Source organism: Melospiza georgiana, chromosome 3 (assembly GCF_028018845.1).
Source record: "Melospiza georgiana isolate bMelGeo1 chromosome 3, bMelGeo1.pri, whole genome shotgun sequence".
Classification (NCBI taxonomy): Eukaryota; Metazoa; Chordata; class Aves; order Passeriformes; family Passerellidae; genus Melospiza; species Melospiza georgiana.
In genome coordinates, this window is record NC_080432.1 from 59133208 (window position 1) to 59149118 (window position 15911).

At 35.5% G+C, this 15911-nt stretch overlaps 1 protein-coding gene across 3 annotated transcripts in view; it reads left to right on the forward strand.

Moving 5' to 3' along the window:
- Window positions 1–15911, forward strand: part of CHRM3 (cholinergic receptor muscarinic 3) — a 268432-nt gene that overhangs the window by 68144 nt on the left and 184377 nt on the right. For all 3 annotated transcript variants that reach the window (XM_058019730.1, XM_058019733.1, XM_058019731.1), the window contains exon 2: window positions 11177–11289. In XM_058019730.1, coding sequence (XP_057875713.1) covers window positions 11258–11289 — 32 coding nt within the window. In that variant the 5' untranslated portion in view covers window positions 11177–11257. The remainder of the gene's footprint in view (window positions 1–11176; window positions 11290–15911) is intronic.

A 15911-nucleotide genomic window follows, 5' to 3' on the forward strand; every position in this document is an offset into this window, starting at 1 on the left:
CCTTGGAATATTAAGATAGAATAAAGGTGAAAGAGACCAGGTGTGAATACAGGCTTTTGCCATCTGACCCCCCCTAGTGAATCTTACTCTTTCCCCTGTGTTTCTCTGCTCCTGCAGGACATTTTCTTGCAGCCTTTCTGTCTTTCCTGGAAAGACCTCCTCCAGATTTCACTAGGCAGATGCAAAAGTTCATTGGACTTGAAAAGTCTTTTGTATAGACAAGCTCCTCACCAGGCATGCCACTGGATGGTTGTTTAACTTGGTCATGGGGACTGACAAGATTCCTGTGGTGAATAAGATGAAGAGCATTTTCCAAGTCATCCTTCCAACCCCAAGCACACTTAATTTTGGGCAGACCTCAGTGCAGACCTGCATCTTTGCCTCTTTGAGTATCTACCATCCAGTCAATACAGTCTCTGTCTATAGGAAAATAATAACTGATCATTTCCCACAGCAATGGAGCTTTCCCTTTGTGACATGTTTTCTTATAGAAGAAAAAAAAATGTGTTTCCTAAGCTCTATCGCTTTCTCTTTTCCTTTCTCACATGCACAGGAAATTGAACCATTACCAGAATATGGCTCTTACTCTTTGCTGCTAAAACAGCATCTATTTTTTTCCCCTCAATATAGGGATGTTCAGTTAGATCTGGAAATTGCAAAAGTTTGTTCTATAAGCAAAGAAAATATCTAAGCTTTATTAGTTGTTTTTTTTTCCTGTCTTATGTCATATAAATTTTCCTATCATCCTCTCTCTGGGTGGACCTGATTTGGAAAGGACAGATCTGCAGATAGTCCTGGTGCCAGCAGATGGAATGGATGCAAGGCAAAGCAGATTAATACTTAGTGTTTCTTGCCCATTTTTAATAGCCTTATTTCATTACTGCTGTCTCTTTCCACTGCCTATTCATCCTGAAACTTGTAGAAACCTCACAAATTAGATACTAGACTCATATATGCCTTCCATTTTTGGTGTGGTTTTTCTGAGAACTCAGAAAACAAATAACAAATTCCCTTGTAATGAGGATGTTTCTTCATCTTGTATTATCATGACTTTATTGCATCTGATATTACAAATATCAATTAACTTGACATTAAAAATGTTCATTCAAGTGAACATATATTTAATTGGAGACCAGCTGAATGGTAAGGGTTTCCTGATGGAGTAAACTTATTTGGGATAGTGAGGGAAGCTGAAAGAATTGCAGAGGGATTTTAGGAGATGGAGATAATACCAGGCACAGAATACCATACACAGCACCATATGTAGCTCAGTGATTCTGTCAAGATTCTGGAAGCTGGGGAGTAGATGGATTATTCTTGTGGATAACTTGTATTACTGCCTGGGCATTTTGCTTTTATTTTTTCTGTTGGAAGTGACAGTCTGAGCTCGTTGGACTCCTTTCAGAGGCAGTACAATTCTCTTATGTCCCTACAAGCTTCTGAAATAAATGTGTTTGAAAAGCCAGTAAAGCTGTTTCAAGCATGACAAAGAGCTAAGCAAAGAAAAATTAACAAATGAAAACAAATAAAAACAAGATGAAAGCAAATAAAAACAAACTAGACACTCAAGAGTAAGTTTTACTTGGGAAGAAGCAGCTATAATATTGACAATTTATGGATGTACTAGGAAGTCTTCAGCTGTCTCACTTTGGTAGCTTACACTCTGATTTATAAAGAAAAATGTTAGCATTTTTGTGAGAATCAAATGTTTTCAGTTCACAGGGCATGAAAATCTTTAGTTTGGCTGGATGTACAAAGTGAACTTCAGCACAAATTCCTCAAGATGAGATTAAAATCATACATTTACAATTAATGTAATTGAGAGAAACAAACTCGGTTACAAAAATGGTTTGTTTTGCCTGGAAAGAGAAGGTCATTAATGTTTGGCTTATCATGGTCACTATCTAAAATATAAACACAGTTCCCTGTCACCAGAGTGTCTGAGGAATTGCTGGTTAATTCTGCTTAGAAAAAAAAGACATTGTGTTTTAGATCTCACCCTGTCAGAATTGTCATGTATTGTTGCAGATACAGGTGTAGATAGTATTGATTTTTATTGATTTTATTTGAAAATGACTCCAAGTTTAGCAGGCTTTCTGTGAAGAAGGTCTAGAAATAGCATCATCTTTTTATTAAAAATGACAGCAGTAGGGAAATACTGATGCAAATGGAACAGTTAAAACAATTTTAGTTATTCAGATTTTTTTTTAACAAGAACTCGACTTTTTGTTAACCAAGCGCTAATCTAAATAAAAAAAAAAAAAATCCCCCCCCCATCCACCCCCATAATTTTTCTTTTGGAAACAAAGACAGCAATTTTTTGGAGTGTGTTCAAAACTTAGGCTAGTTTTTCAGAATGCTTTATTATTCTAAAAAAATTTTTTATTGATAAAACAATATGGTTGATCATCTTCCACACATAAAGGATATCTCTTAAGGAAAAACAAAACAAAACAAACAAAAAACCCCAAAAAGCCCCCCAAAATTTAAACCAAACAAAAAAATACAATTTTGAAGTTTTCTTACAGTTATAGTTCCAGAAAACCACATGCTCTGAAACGTGTCTTAATGAACTTCAAATCTCTTTTTATGTGTAATCTGATTTAAAAAAAAATAAAAGAAAGAGAGACAATAAACAGATTGTATTATTAAGTGGAATTAATTATACAGTTTCTAGTATTCTATCAGTCATAGCTGCTTTTCATTTCCCCCCTTCCCCTTTTGATACCATTTGCAAAAGTGTTTTGTGCTCTCTCAGGATCACAGTTTTGTTCTCTTGTAGGCTTTGTTAAGTACACAATTATCCTGTTAGGCTGTATAAAGCAGTTACAAGCTTGTATGGTTCTGTGGGTAGTATGAATGATTATGGATAATAAGGGATAAACTGTGACCAAAGAAGAACATTGTGCTTTAATGGAAACATTTTTCTTTGATGATGTTCTGTTGAATTAGTCTGGGGTTTTGTTTGTTTGTTTTTGATTGTTTTGTTGTTTTTTTCATGGATTTTGAAATAGAATGTAGAGAAAAACCCAATTGTCTGTCTTAAGCCTCTTCCAGCCTTGAAGTCATTCTGCTCTCTGATGAGTTAGCTTCTAAGTGATAGCAAGTGTTGCAGTTTCATGCTCTCTCTCTTCAGCAGTTGCCTGTTTCAGACATCTCCCTAAAGTTTATGAAGTGATTATCTTTCCATATATAGCGTGTTCTTCTTTGGCTTTTGGAAATTTTTTTTAATATCTGAAGGTTAGTGTTTAGGTCATAGCTTTTATAAGTTTAGCATAAGCCTTTAATCTCTCTTGAATGATTTTTATGTGTAACTTAGCCTCATAATTATTACTAATAAAGCTACCACATAGCAGGGAACAGAACGTCCTTGTAGTATCTGAATTCTTTATCTTATTTGTTTAGATCATATTAGCAGAAAAACTATTCTCTGTCCCTTCTTATTTCCTGAAAGAGGACCTTGCTAGACAATGTAACAGAGCAAGAGTAATGCAGAAACAGAATATTAAGATTTGGCTAACAACGTCTTGTTTAGGAAAGCAGTAGAATTTTGAGAAAAAAGCTTGCTTATTCTCTCTCTCTCTATGCTTGGGGTTAATTTAAAATATTAATTTTGCTAAAACACTAATAAAAATAGGTTTTTAAACATTGTGTTTTATCACCCATATAAAAATCAGTAATATAAGTTGGTCATCTGGAATTTGTAACATTATGTACTTATGCCTTAGTAACAGAAGACATCTTCTGATATTCTGAACTAATTTGCTTAGCAATTGAAAGAGTATTTTGAGCTGATGAATATTCTCTGCTACATCAAATTCTTTTGAATATTGTATGTCTTATTAATTATAAAAAATTTACTTGGTTCTTAGTGATTTTGGAATATAGTATTTTCAAAAAAAACCAAGTAATGAAACTTTATAACTCACTTTCTTTTCATCTTTTGTGATTTTACTCCTACTTTCAGGATGCTACTTCCAGTACAGTTGTTCTAGAAATGAGAAAATTTGATGACCCTGTGTCAGGTATTCCATTATGTCTCTGGCCCCTGTAAGGAAAACATTCTGCCAGGTGGGCAGCTGCCTCCATTCCCCAAGAGACAAAGAGTAATTTTCTTGGTTCCTGTATTCCATGGTTTGAGGTTCTTACCTTCTCTCTTCCCAAAACATGCACTCTGGACAGGTGGCCTGTGAATTAAAACATCACAGGCAAGCTTCAGGGTAAATCAGCATTTCAAATGTCCAGTAAGTCATCCACGAACAAAGTAGGTGAAGTGTTGTATCAACAATTTTTAACTGCCTCCCAAACAGTTTTTAATTTTAATTTTAGTTTTATTTTGTTTTCTCTCCAGTTCTGCCTGCTGCTTTGAGAAACACCCCTATGTTTCTAGTCTGAACCTCTACCTGTAAGATCCTTGGGGGTTTTTAATTACTTTATTTAACCCCACATCTTAAATTTTCTATTTGCTTCAAAGAAACCAGGATTGTTTCCAGATTTTGTAATCCCAAAAAGTGTGTATAGTGGGTATTTGCTGCACCAGTTTGAGTTTTCTTCATACTTCTGTAGAGGAGGATGAATGACTTTTGAAGAGGTTAAAATCAATTTCATCCCCTCACTTCTGAGTCCAAATCCATGGTGCTGGTGTTAGTGTGCATTGAGCAGCTGCCATGAAGCTGTTGCAAGCTGATTTCTCCTAGAGAAGATTTATTACAATGTAAATAATATATCATAGGGAGTATTTAAAGGTTGGGGGTTTTTTTGTTTGTTTGTGTTTTGTTTGGTTTTTTTAACAAGTGATTATGTGGTTGGTCTTTGTAGAGGGTTATTGTTAACTACCACCAGTTCCCTACAGGATTGGCTTTGGGAGCACATGCTAAGCACAACCTCATTGCTACCTTGTGGGAGTAAGGTGATTCTGCTTTCAAACTTCATCCACAATCAGTCCTGGATAACAATTATTTCTGGTTAAGAAGTAATTTTTTTTTCCTCTTTTTACATTGTATTGAACTGTTATTGCTAAATGCTAGAATATATGGTGAATCCATCACTTCTGACTATATACTTTGTTTTTCTACTTTATTCATATCTCACACAGGCAAAATGAGCTCATTTCTGTACAGAAATCATTGTACAGAAAATCTGGTCATTTAAGTGTTACATAGCACAACAGGTTGCATGGGAATTTTTCCGGTTCCTGAAAATATTATTTAGTTAATATAATATGAGGATACAAATACTTGCTTTGCCAATTTGTCACTAGAAAATTTTAATAAATTACAATATACTAATAAATAATTTTATATATCTCACAATGTTGAAGAGTTGAGGCAAATAGCCTTCAATTAATTACAGACATTGAATGAGAATATAGTAGGGTGGGGGATCTGTATGAGAAAAAAGTAAAGAAAGATGCAAGAGAAATGTAAATTATGTTTCATAGTTTCACTTGCTCTGCTACAATTGAAATTCACTGATCAGAAATCACAGGTAAATAGTCCTTTGTTCCTTTGAGTGAAAATCTGTTGTTTGGAAAGTTAATATCAGACAATTCTTTGTGAAAATTGCTAATTTGTATTCCTTCTGGATACTTGTATAGCTGCATAGGACGCTCAGGAAATTGCCAGTTTTTAGAGAGGTCTTTGTGACAATGACAGGTAAAATCTAAAACTGTGTACACAGGTAAGTGAATCCAGGACTAAATTTTTACTTCATCCTCTGACACCATTTGAGTGGTTTTGTGTTCAGCTTAGAACCTCTGACCTTGGAGCAGGCTGCTCTCTGTGATGGAGGTGGGATACTGGTGCTAATAACCAGATTTATTTTTTTTTAAATGCATGCTGCCATATATATTTTTAATTAACTGTTCTTCAAATGTGTTTTCAAATTAACTGTTTTTTTCAGTTTTTTTCCTACATTTTTTCTTTTAGGAAAATAGTATTTTAATAGAAGATCATATTCTTTTCCCTCTGAGCAGTAGAGGTTTTTTTTAAGTGCATGCTGAATTGGTTAAACTTTGAAAATAGGTCAGCGGCTAGTACAGTTTGTTTAAAGACCAAAGGATTCATTATCATTATCATTTATCAGGACTCATTAGATGTTGTGGTTATGAGGTCTCACTCTTAAAACAAACTTGAGAGTTTCAAGCAATAATGTGCTATTCCACAGTTTAAAATGTTGCTTATTCATAGTATAAAACAACATTTGATTAAAACAAGTTGTATTAGTTCTTCGGGGCCAGAATTCTTGGACATTTTAATACAATCCAGTTTTGATTATTTTAAGGGGACAAGTGCATCCAGGGATTTTTGTGAATAATTATTATTTGGCTATTTTTCAGTGTGTTAGAATAATCAACTGCCATTTAGCGTGTTGATGATGCAAATTTTAGTAGAACTAAACCTGATGAGAAGTTTTCATTTAAAAAGGAAAACTGTACAAATAGCAATCAGTTCGAATGAAGCCCGTGACTGAAAACCACATGTAGCTTTCTTGTTTTTGCCATGAAAGCTCTTTAGCACCTGTCTGCATTTACATGGTGTATCCATCCTGCTTTGCACAGTGTGTAGCTGGCAGCACTGCTGGGTTTTTGTGTTTTCCTTTTGTTATTTTATACCAGGTAGTAACCACTGGTTTGACTGATTGAAAGAAAGGAAGAACAGGAGTCAAGAATTATGCTTACAATTTGAGGTGCTGGTACAAAAAATGTTCTCCTCAGTGCCACATTTTTAAGGATTGGAAATTCATCCAACATACATGGTGGTCTGGTGGGGTGCCTGCAGAGCAACAGAGGCAGGCTGTGGGAATGGTCACATTCCTCTCTGCCCCTTCAGGTGAGCAGCACTGGGACAGCCTTGTGTAAGGTGACAATAAAGGTGCTCCAGTGACTTGTTCATTTTATGTTCAACAAGCTGAGCCATTTGCAGTTGGCTATTTGAGATTAGCCTTTCACTGTGTATGAAATACAGCCATGTACCTACAGCTTCTAATTAGTTTTCAGTGCATGTTGCTTGTTAGGAAAAAAACCCTTTGCCTTTGTTGAAATGACAGTTTAGATTTCATTAGAGAACAATGCTTGCAAACTGCTTCTGTCAGTAATGTTCAGTTCCTTCAAAGCAACTTTTCTAATTAATGAAATCAATTGCTAGTTTGCGTTCTGTCTGGGTGCTTGTGTAGCTGCATAAGACACTCAGGAAATTGCTGTTTTTTAGGAAAGCTTTTGTGGCAGTGACAGTGAGACGTGCACAGCCTGAAACTCTTTCCACGCTTTTGAGACATCAGTCTAGGAGAGAATTTTTACTTCTTTCTCAGATTCATTCTTTTTGCATTGTACAGACTGCAGAGGCTCTGCTCTGGCAGCAGGCAGCCCTTGGTACAGAGGTGGGCACTGGAGTCAGTCCCTGTAGCTGTGCTGGAGCACTGCTGATCCTGCAGGAGCTGGCTGAAGGGACAGGCGGTCCCAATATAATGCTGGTGCACAGAGACTAATGCTTTTTATGTAATTCTGGGACTGTAATTCAACTAACTGTCTTGTGCCTAGCAGAGAAGTCACAAATAAATTCTTACTGTCCACCTGCGACACTTGAGTGCTGGGAACATATTAAGGCTCAGGCTACAGTGAGCAGATTTTTAGTTGTTTGTATTTTGGGTGTTTTGTCACTTTTGTTAATATTTAGTAGCTTCCTTTAAAAACCTCTTTGTAGGGAATAATACCTTATTTGGTTTTGTGCATACTCAAAAAATACAACTACATTAGTCCTTTCAAAGTTTATTTTTTTCCTTCATGTTCTTAAAGTATTTGAAAACATCGAAGTCTTTTTATGGCTTTTTATTTTATGGGCAGTCAGACTACCACAGGACAGCCAAAACTTGTGTTGTTTTGACTCTGCAGAAATCTTCTTGACATATTAAGGCTGTCATCAGAATGTGTAAACACCATTTCCAGCTTTTTACATTGGTCACTAAAGCATCCCTAAGTGCAGCTCAGGAATCTAGTCCTGCAAGACAAACCCCTCAATCATGTGACAGAATGATGGTCAGGGGCTTCTGTTAAAATGCTTTAATAACTTTGCACTTCACAGCAGTAACTTGATTCCCTCGTATTTGAGTCACAGTGCTTGAACATCTCTATGTAGCTAATCCACTGACATGAGTGCATTCACTTTAAACTGCATCTACCTCCAAGTTAAGACAGGGCAATTGCTTAAACAAAAGTGTAGTTGTTCAGAAATTATAATGCAACTTCAGCAGTTACCTTACCAGACCCTGTTCATTGTGCCTATTCATGGCTTTCTACATTCTACAGCCTCTCACACTGTGAAGAAGAATCTGCAAAGTTCCTGAAAATTTTGTGGAATATACTGTTTTATGGTAAAGGAAAGATATGCTAATGTAAAAAAGACTGATTTCTCACATTAATTTTATATTTTATATTTATATAAGGAAATAACTAGGAGAGTGGGAAATTGTTTTCTCACAGTTTTCTTAAATGCTGAACTTCACAGGCTTTTGTCTAGTTTTAATGTTATTGTTTGGGGTTATTTAGTTTGGTTTTGTTTTTCAGTTCTTTCATCACCTGGAAGGAAGTCCTTCAGAGAATTCTAAGTCTGTTCAAGGAAAAACTAATTATCTGATTCCCCACCTTACTGTCTTGGCAGGACTGGGCTGGTGCCTTGTCATAGGTGCACAGCTGAAAATGATGAATCAAAATAACAAATAGATCACTTTATCTAAATAAGTTATGGAAAGGGCTTATGATATAGCCATGGTTCTTGCAGGCTTTGAGAAAGATAATGTCCTGGAAAAGACCTCAAATAACTGTATTGATTCTGTTACATATTTTTCACATTTGATATGAATTTCATTTTGTCTTTACAAAGCCTAAAATTTTAAAGCTTGTAGTGCATAATGCATTGACATAGTAAAACTGTAAATATTAAATAGTGCTTTAAAATACTAATATTATCATTTAAATACTATATTTACCAGTAAAATGCTTTTTCAAAACAAGGGTGTGTTTTGGTGTGCGTTTCAGTAGTACCAGTAGCAGGTGAGGCACTTTATCTTCTCTCTGAGCCTGCCCCAGTGTGCTTCATCCATTACAGTAGCTTTTTGGGTTCAGTAGTATTCTAAGGGGAGAAAATAGACCCGCCTTTAAAAAAAAGAACAAGTTTTTCACATCTTTTCTTTGTATTGGACCAATTCCTCACTCCTGTTCATTGTGCTGAAAAGATAGCAGAGATGTGAGATATAGCAGCAATAAGTAGCCTGTTGTAGGATCTGCTAAATGTTGATTGTTTGAAAAAAGCCTTACTGTACTTGAAAATACATCATTTTATCCTGTGAAAGAGAATTAGAAAATGAGTACAGAAAAATATTTAGAACACGTACAACAAAAACTATTATATGTGAGTAAAATGCCTTTTCCCAAGCATATTTGTTTTAACTTTTATGCTGGTCTCCACCATGATAAAATACTCTCATGGTTAGGAAAATTAGAAATTAAATTCCCTTGTATAAAAAATATGAATAAGAGTTGGTTATTCTGTTTTGGTGATGATGTTTTCTATTCATATACACTCAATTGAACCCATCGTTCAGCATTTTTAGTGGGTTTTTGGAGGAGAAGAGCAGAGTAGGAGGGTCAAATATTTGGAAGGGTCATGTTACTGTCCTTAAATTATCAACAGAATTTAGACATAAAATTGCAGAAGAGGGAGTCAAAAGAAAAGTGTGATTGATGCAAACAAAAATAGTCTGTGGAAAAATGTCAGAAAATTATATTCATTTTACCTAAGTTGTTCTCATAAAAGGTGAAAAGAGAATAAATTTCTTAGCTTTTAAGTTCTTTGCAGTTCTATGGAAAATGTAAAACCTCACTTTGGAGAGATCCCTGAAATCTCATGAAATCTCATTCTTTATCTGATGAAAAGTGTATTTTGGAACATCTGACTTTAAAAGAGTTTCATGAGAGAGGAACCTCTGTGCTGGGGTCACATTTTCACTTTAATCTGAACTTTCTTTTAACCTAAGATTTGACATTAAATAGATTTAAAATTGAAAGCCTCTTTTGAGAGGAAATATTTAAGTCTGATTAAATTCAATCTGTTGAAATAGGATACATCTAGAGTGATGGAAGCCTCCCATCCCTTTTTGCTTTGAGGAAATAAAATCTGCAAAACCACCAACCAGACAACAACAATAAAAAATAATCAACGCACTAACCCCTGCCTCCCAACAAACACAAACCACAAAACTCAAGAACCCCAAATTTGTCAGGTTTTTTGGTTTGAGCCAGTGTTTCAGTTTAAATTGTAGCACTTTCTGGGAACTTTGAGGAACCATGAAAAAATGGCTCTGCATAAAAGTTCTTTCAAGGAGGCCTACTAAGGATTAATTAAGAGAAAACAAGGTTCCTGAAAATTGCTGATATGAATTTTTTCAGTGAAGGTCCATTGGCTTTTGCTTCTGTGCTATACAGCCACTTGGCCTAGAACCCACCTCTTATAATTCTGCCCATCACCAATGTTTACAAATGCGACTCTGGGATCAGATCCTCAGGCAAGCTTTGTAGCACTCTGGCCTTTGTCTTTAGCAAAAGAGAGACAAGGAATTCATAGTTGTTGTTGGTGGTGGTGGGTGTCCCTTGTTCTGCATGTGCTGTTAAGCCAGGTTGAGTACTCGATCTTGTTTGAGAGGTGTTGGCTTTGTCAGCTGCCTGCTCTTGTGCAGTGGTCTTCCCCATCATCCACCTTTGTAGATAATTTTGGCATGTGGATTTTGTGTTTTGGTAGAAAATATGTGATAGAGTCCCAAACAAATGAAACAAGAAGAAAAATAGCACATGAAAAATACTCTTTTGAGAAAATGCCAATGCATACAACTGCCATTGTTAAACAGCACTGAAAAAATATATGAATCCTGAAGCCAGCTGGATGTAAAGAAACCTGTAAAAATATTGCAAATGAAGCATCGGAGCAAATATCATTGCAGTAGTTATAAGAGAATATGTATCCGTCACTTTCTGCATGGTAATGATGTAGAACAGGCTCTTTTGTTATTGTTGTTTTAAAAGTATGCTTTAAACAGCAATGAAACTGTATTTTAAATAAGGAACATTCGGTTTTTAATTATTCTGTGTGTGATTATATTTTGACTTCTCTATTTTTTTTTCTTTAAGATCTTTATGGTTATGGCAAAGTCTTTCCTCAGCCGATGGTATAATGGACTGCCAGTTGGATGATACACAGACGTCTGAAACATGGTATATACTTCTCCTCTGCCATGCCCGTGGTGAGTTTTGCTTCTGTACATTTATATTAAATGCTTCAGAGAAGGAACTGAAACCTAAGTACAGAAATAACTGTATAGAATTGAAACCTAAGTTCAGAAACAACTGTATAGAAACTTTTCTCTTTTTGGATGAATTTAGAGCTCTGCAGAAATTCTGATACTCAGCTTGAAATGTTGTCTTTCCCTTCAGCTTGAAAGCATCTTCACCTTCATTTAGTGTGTATAGTTCAAATTAGATTCCAACCAAATGTTTTTTTTGGTCAGACACATCCCACAATGTATTTAGGAATAAGATAACTCTAACTGTGTTACAAATATACTATGAAACATAGGTAAAGGAAATAATTGGAGAAAATATTTAGAAATAATTTGTCAGTTGTGGTTTTTGTGCTGCTTCTCTGTTTTGTACCTATAATTAATCTGATTATAGTATCTCTGAGCATTGTTAAGTATTGTATAATCAATAATATTGAAAGCAAGGCTCCTCATATTATAACTGAATTATTGCTTCTGTGTCTAGACATACAATAATGAGATCCAAAGCACTCATTGTTCATTTGGCTAAACACATTGACAAACTAAATTTGGGTATCAGAAATGTTCCACTGACTACTCTTTAACACACCAGAAATTGCAGCCCAGTCTTCTCTCCAAAAATCAGGTTGAGCAACTGAGGTTTAAATCTTCACTGTCTTACTCTTCTCCTTTTCTAAGGTTTAGATACGGTTCTTTTGCCAGGGACTGGTTATGAATGATACTGAATTCTCTGGAATAGTTGCTTAGCCACTGTTGAAATTGTTACCCTAAATTTGCGTCTAGTGTTTGGGTTAGAAAAGATATGATATGAAAGGTATCTTTCCTCTTCTGCTCCAGATTCCAGAGTTCTTAGAAGGATGCAGAAGTAGCGAAAAAAGTAAAGAGAACAGAAGAGGCAAATATTAATTTGCCTAATAACATAAGGCATTTAGTCAAGGCTGTTCTTAGTACATGCTTAATTGCTGTAATGAACTAAGATAGAAGCGATGCAGTTTCTAGGAGTGCACTTGGTAATAGAAGGATGTGTTTAAATGTCCCATATAAGTGGATAGAGATGTTCACCAGCAGAACTGGCTACTATTATTTTTGGTGAGAATGGGTGTTTACAAAGAGAAATGGACAGACATGTAGCACATTTTCTCATCCTGTCGAGGGCATTTTCTGCCTGCTTCGCTGTTACCAGTTTCAGCTGGCTTTGTATTTCAAATTTTCCACCTCCCAGGTAGTAACCATAAAACTCTGAAACCAGAGAGCCAGACAGACAGCAAAAAGAGCATCATATTGCTTGTTTCCACCTGCAACTTTTGAGGGCACAAACCTGATATTGTTTGATGGGTTATCCAGCACCTGTTGGTTCTGCAAAGCATTGATCTGGGTATTTATTGACTTCTGCTTGCTCTCTAACTAAGCATTGTGTTTTCCAGATTAGCAGATTTGCTTCAAAGACTTGAACTTTTCCCTTTTTCCCATATCAACAATGTGCCATACTTTTCTGAGCCTGTTTATACATCCTGTGTGCACTGATTCATCATGAAGTCACGGCTTTGTGACAAGTCTTATGGAAGATCCAACTTCTTTAAACAGAGAAAACTGTCTATCCCATATGTGTAAATGCTGTAGGATTATGTCTCCTTTTGTAGATGTCTTCTCCACTACATTTTATTGCCATTTTAGTGCATTTATTCCTTGTGTCCACCAGCAGGAGAACAAAATCCATTCTAATCCACTGTGTTTCCCTTGAGGGCAGACTTCAAAAAAAAAAAAAAAAAAGCTTTGATGACATCTTCAGTTGTTTAAGAAATGTTATTATACCTTGTCCTGACACCTTAAAAAACACTGCTTTGGCATTCTTGTTAGAACTGTTCCTCTTTGCAGTCAAAATCTTCAAGCAAAGAGAATGTACCTTGTGTAATGGCATCCTCACACTCCTCTCACTTCTCTATTCACTCAAGGCTCACACAGGCTCTCCAATGGCCAGCAAGTTACTCCACTGCTTCTTTCTAACCAGAAGAAAGCTAAGGTGGGCATCAGGAAGTAAACTGAATGCCATCACACAGGATGTGAAATCTAGAGGATTTTTTAGCCTTATCCACAGTAGCTTGCAGAATGATATCTAGAGGATAAGTAAGATTTTCTCATCAAATTCAAACCCTATGAGAGAGAAAACAATAATCAAGCAGTAGTATATATTTAAAATCTGTAAAATAATAATGATAACAATGTTTCTAGTTTGTTCCCAAATCCTATACCCTATTAGATAGACCAGGGAAACCTATTACAGGTATCCTATTACTATTAAGTGAGGCTTTTAGAAGGCACAGTGGGATTTGAGAACTTGTGGGAAAATGAAATAGAATCTCTTATAAGAAAGAAGAACTTTAAATACAAAATTGTATATCATTCTGCGGTTGAGTGCCTTCTGATTTTCATTCTGCTTTCGACCAACTGATTCCAACTTTAGTAGGGGTTTTTCGTTGTTGGAAAGCACTGAGGTTTAAAAAAATCCTAATAAACCAAACCCCAAACAAAAAAAACCCCCAAAGCCAGACAACAATAAAAATGTAAATATTAATTTTCTGCTAGATATTGAGAAAATTCATCTGGTATTTTAATTTTGAAAATATTTTATTAAGGTATTCAATATACAAAGTCAGCACAGGGTGAAAAAGAAGCCATAGAGAACAGGAGCCAGGTGCTGTTTGGGAGATGTTTATGTTAATTGAAAAGAGAATGTATAAAACATTAAAGGTCAGGACATCTACGAACAATTTTTGTTTCAGGCCATATGTTAAGTTATAAGAATAACAAAGGAATTTTTAATATAGAATTGCCTTCATTTACTTGGAAGACTGAATAATTCTAGAAAGCTCAATTAAAAAAAAAGAAAAAACAACAGAAACATAGCAGGTATTCCTAATATTTCCCAGCTGTATTTTCTATAGACAGACACTTAAAGAAACAATAGCAGCTGCTGCTAAGTAAGATTACAATTCTAATACCTAACTTGAAGAAATGGAATAAGAAAAAAAGGCAATGAGAAGAAAGCATGGAAAGAGTCTAGCCCTGTGTCTCAGTTTCTCAACCCAAAACAGTCTGTCAAAAATAATGTATTGAAACCTCCTGTAGCATCAGTGAACAATGGAAGCTTGTGTTTTGTCTGTTTCTGCTTCTGACCTCTTGTTTCAGCTTTCAGTGCTGGAGGCTCCTCAGGGTTTGCAGATGGTGTTGTAACTGAAGTGATCCATTCTAACTCTAAATCATCATTAAGAAGTATTAAAACCAGTTTTTATTATTTCCATTGCTTTCTACCTATAGTGGCAATGTTCAGGGTTCTCTAGACTGCCATAGATTTTGCTTAGAGCATTGCTCCATCAGAGTTCACACTGAGGATTCAGTGAACCTGGGTCCATCTCTGCCACCTGCCCGTCTGGCTGTCCAAACACATCATGGGCTTTGTTTGGATTACAGATTAAATGACATGGCAGGTACACTGAAAAAATAAAAATGAAGCATGTATTATTTATTAAAGTAATCCTTATCCTACTGAGATATATCCTGAACTGAGGTAATAGAAACAAACGTTTGTCTTGAAAACATCTGGTTTAGGTGAACTTAAACTCATGTTGCCTCAGTACTAAAGTACTGAGTACTGTGCCTCAGTACGAAAGTACATTCAAAGTAAGAGCTCCCCTTTGCCCTTGTTTCCCTACACCTTTATGTACCTAATTTTCAAGCTGTTGTTGGGATTGCTGAAGGACTGCACTGTGTCAAGAGTCTTGAATAAATTATGTCAGAGAAGCTTTGAAAACTACTGAGAAACTGGCCTCAAGGTTAGGTATTGGTTAAGAAAGGCCTGATAACTGAAGAGGCATTGCTGCTGATGTGCTTTGTTCTAATGATTTTCTATTAGTAGGGAGTCTTGATTAATGGTTCTCTATCAGCATGTCCTGATAAACGTGCTAGTCAATGAATCAGTGTGTCATTCTATTTTCTCTTAAAGAGCATCCTTCTAATGTGAGTGTGACAGGAATTGGTTTTAAATGAACTGCTGCAAGCAATTTCTTTATCTGAATGGAGAAAATATTTTCACTTTCTGAAGTTTTGAATTCCTGCATAATTTTCTTCTGAATTCATTAATTATTTGTACCAAGTAACTACTTCTGTGAGATTTTTGCATTTAAAAAACATACTAAACTTTTAAAACTGCTCGGAATCAGAAGAGGTTCTGTGGTAATCTTACTGTTGTGTTTAAATTCTATTCTCTTTTAACTGCAGCAGGCTCTTCAAGAAGAAGCTGGGTCTAAAGCTTGAGCAAGCTTGCTTGAAAATATATTCAATGTATGAATATTTAATTTTTAGCTTTTCTACTGTGCTACTGTAAAAAAGCAACAGCAGCCATTTTCTGCAGAAAACTAAGAGCTTGCCTATTTTAAGATGAAAAAAAAGCCCCGTAAGCAAACACTAGTAAACCGATTATTTTTTTAAATTAGAATATTAATCTAGTTTTTTGTGAGTTTTCTTCTCATTAAAAATAGTACAAGAATATAATGAGTGCTTAAGAGACCTGTTTGGTTTGGTTTGTTTTT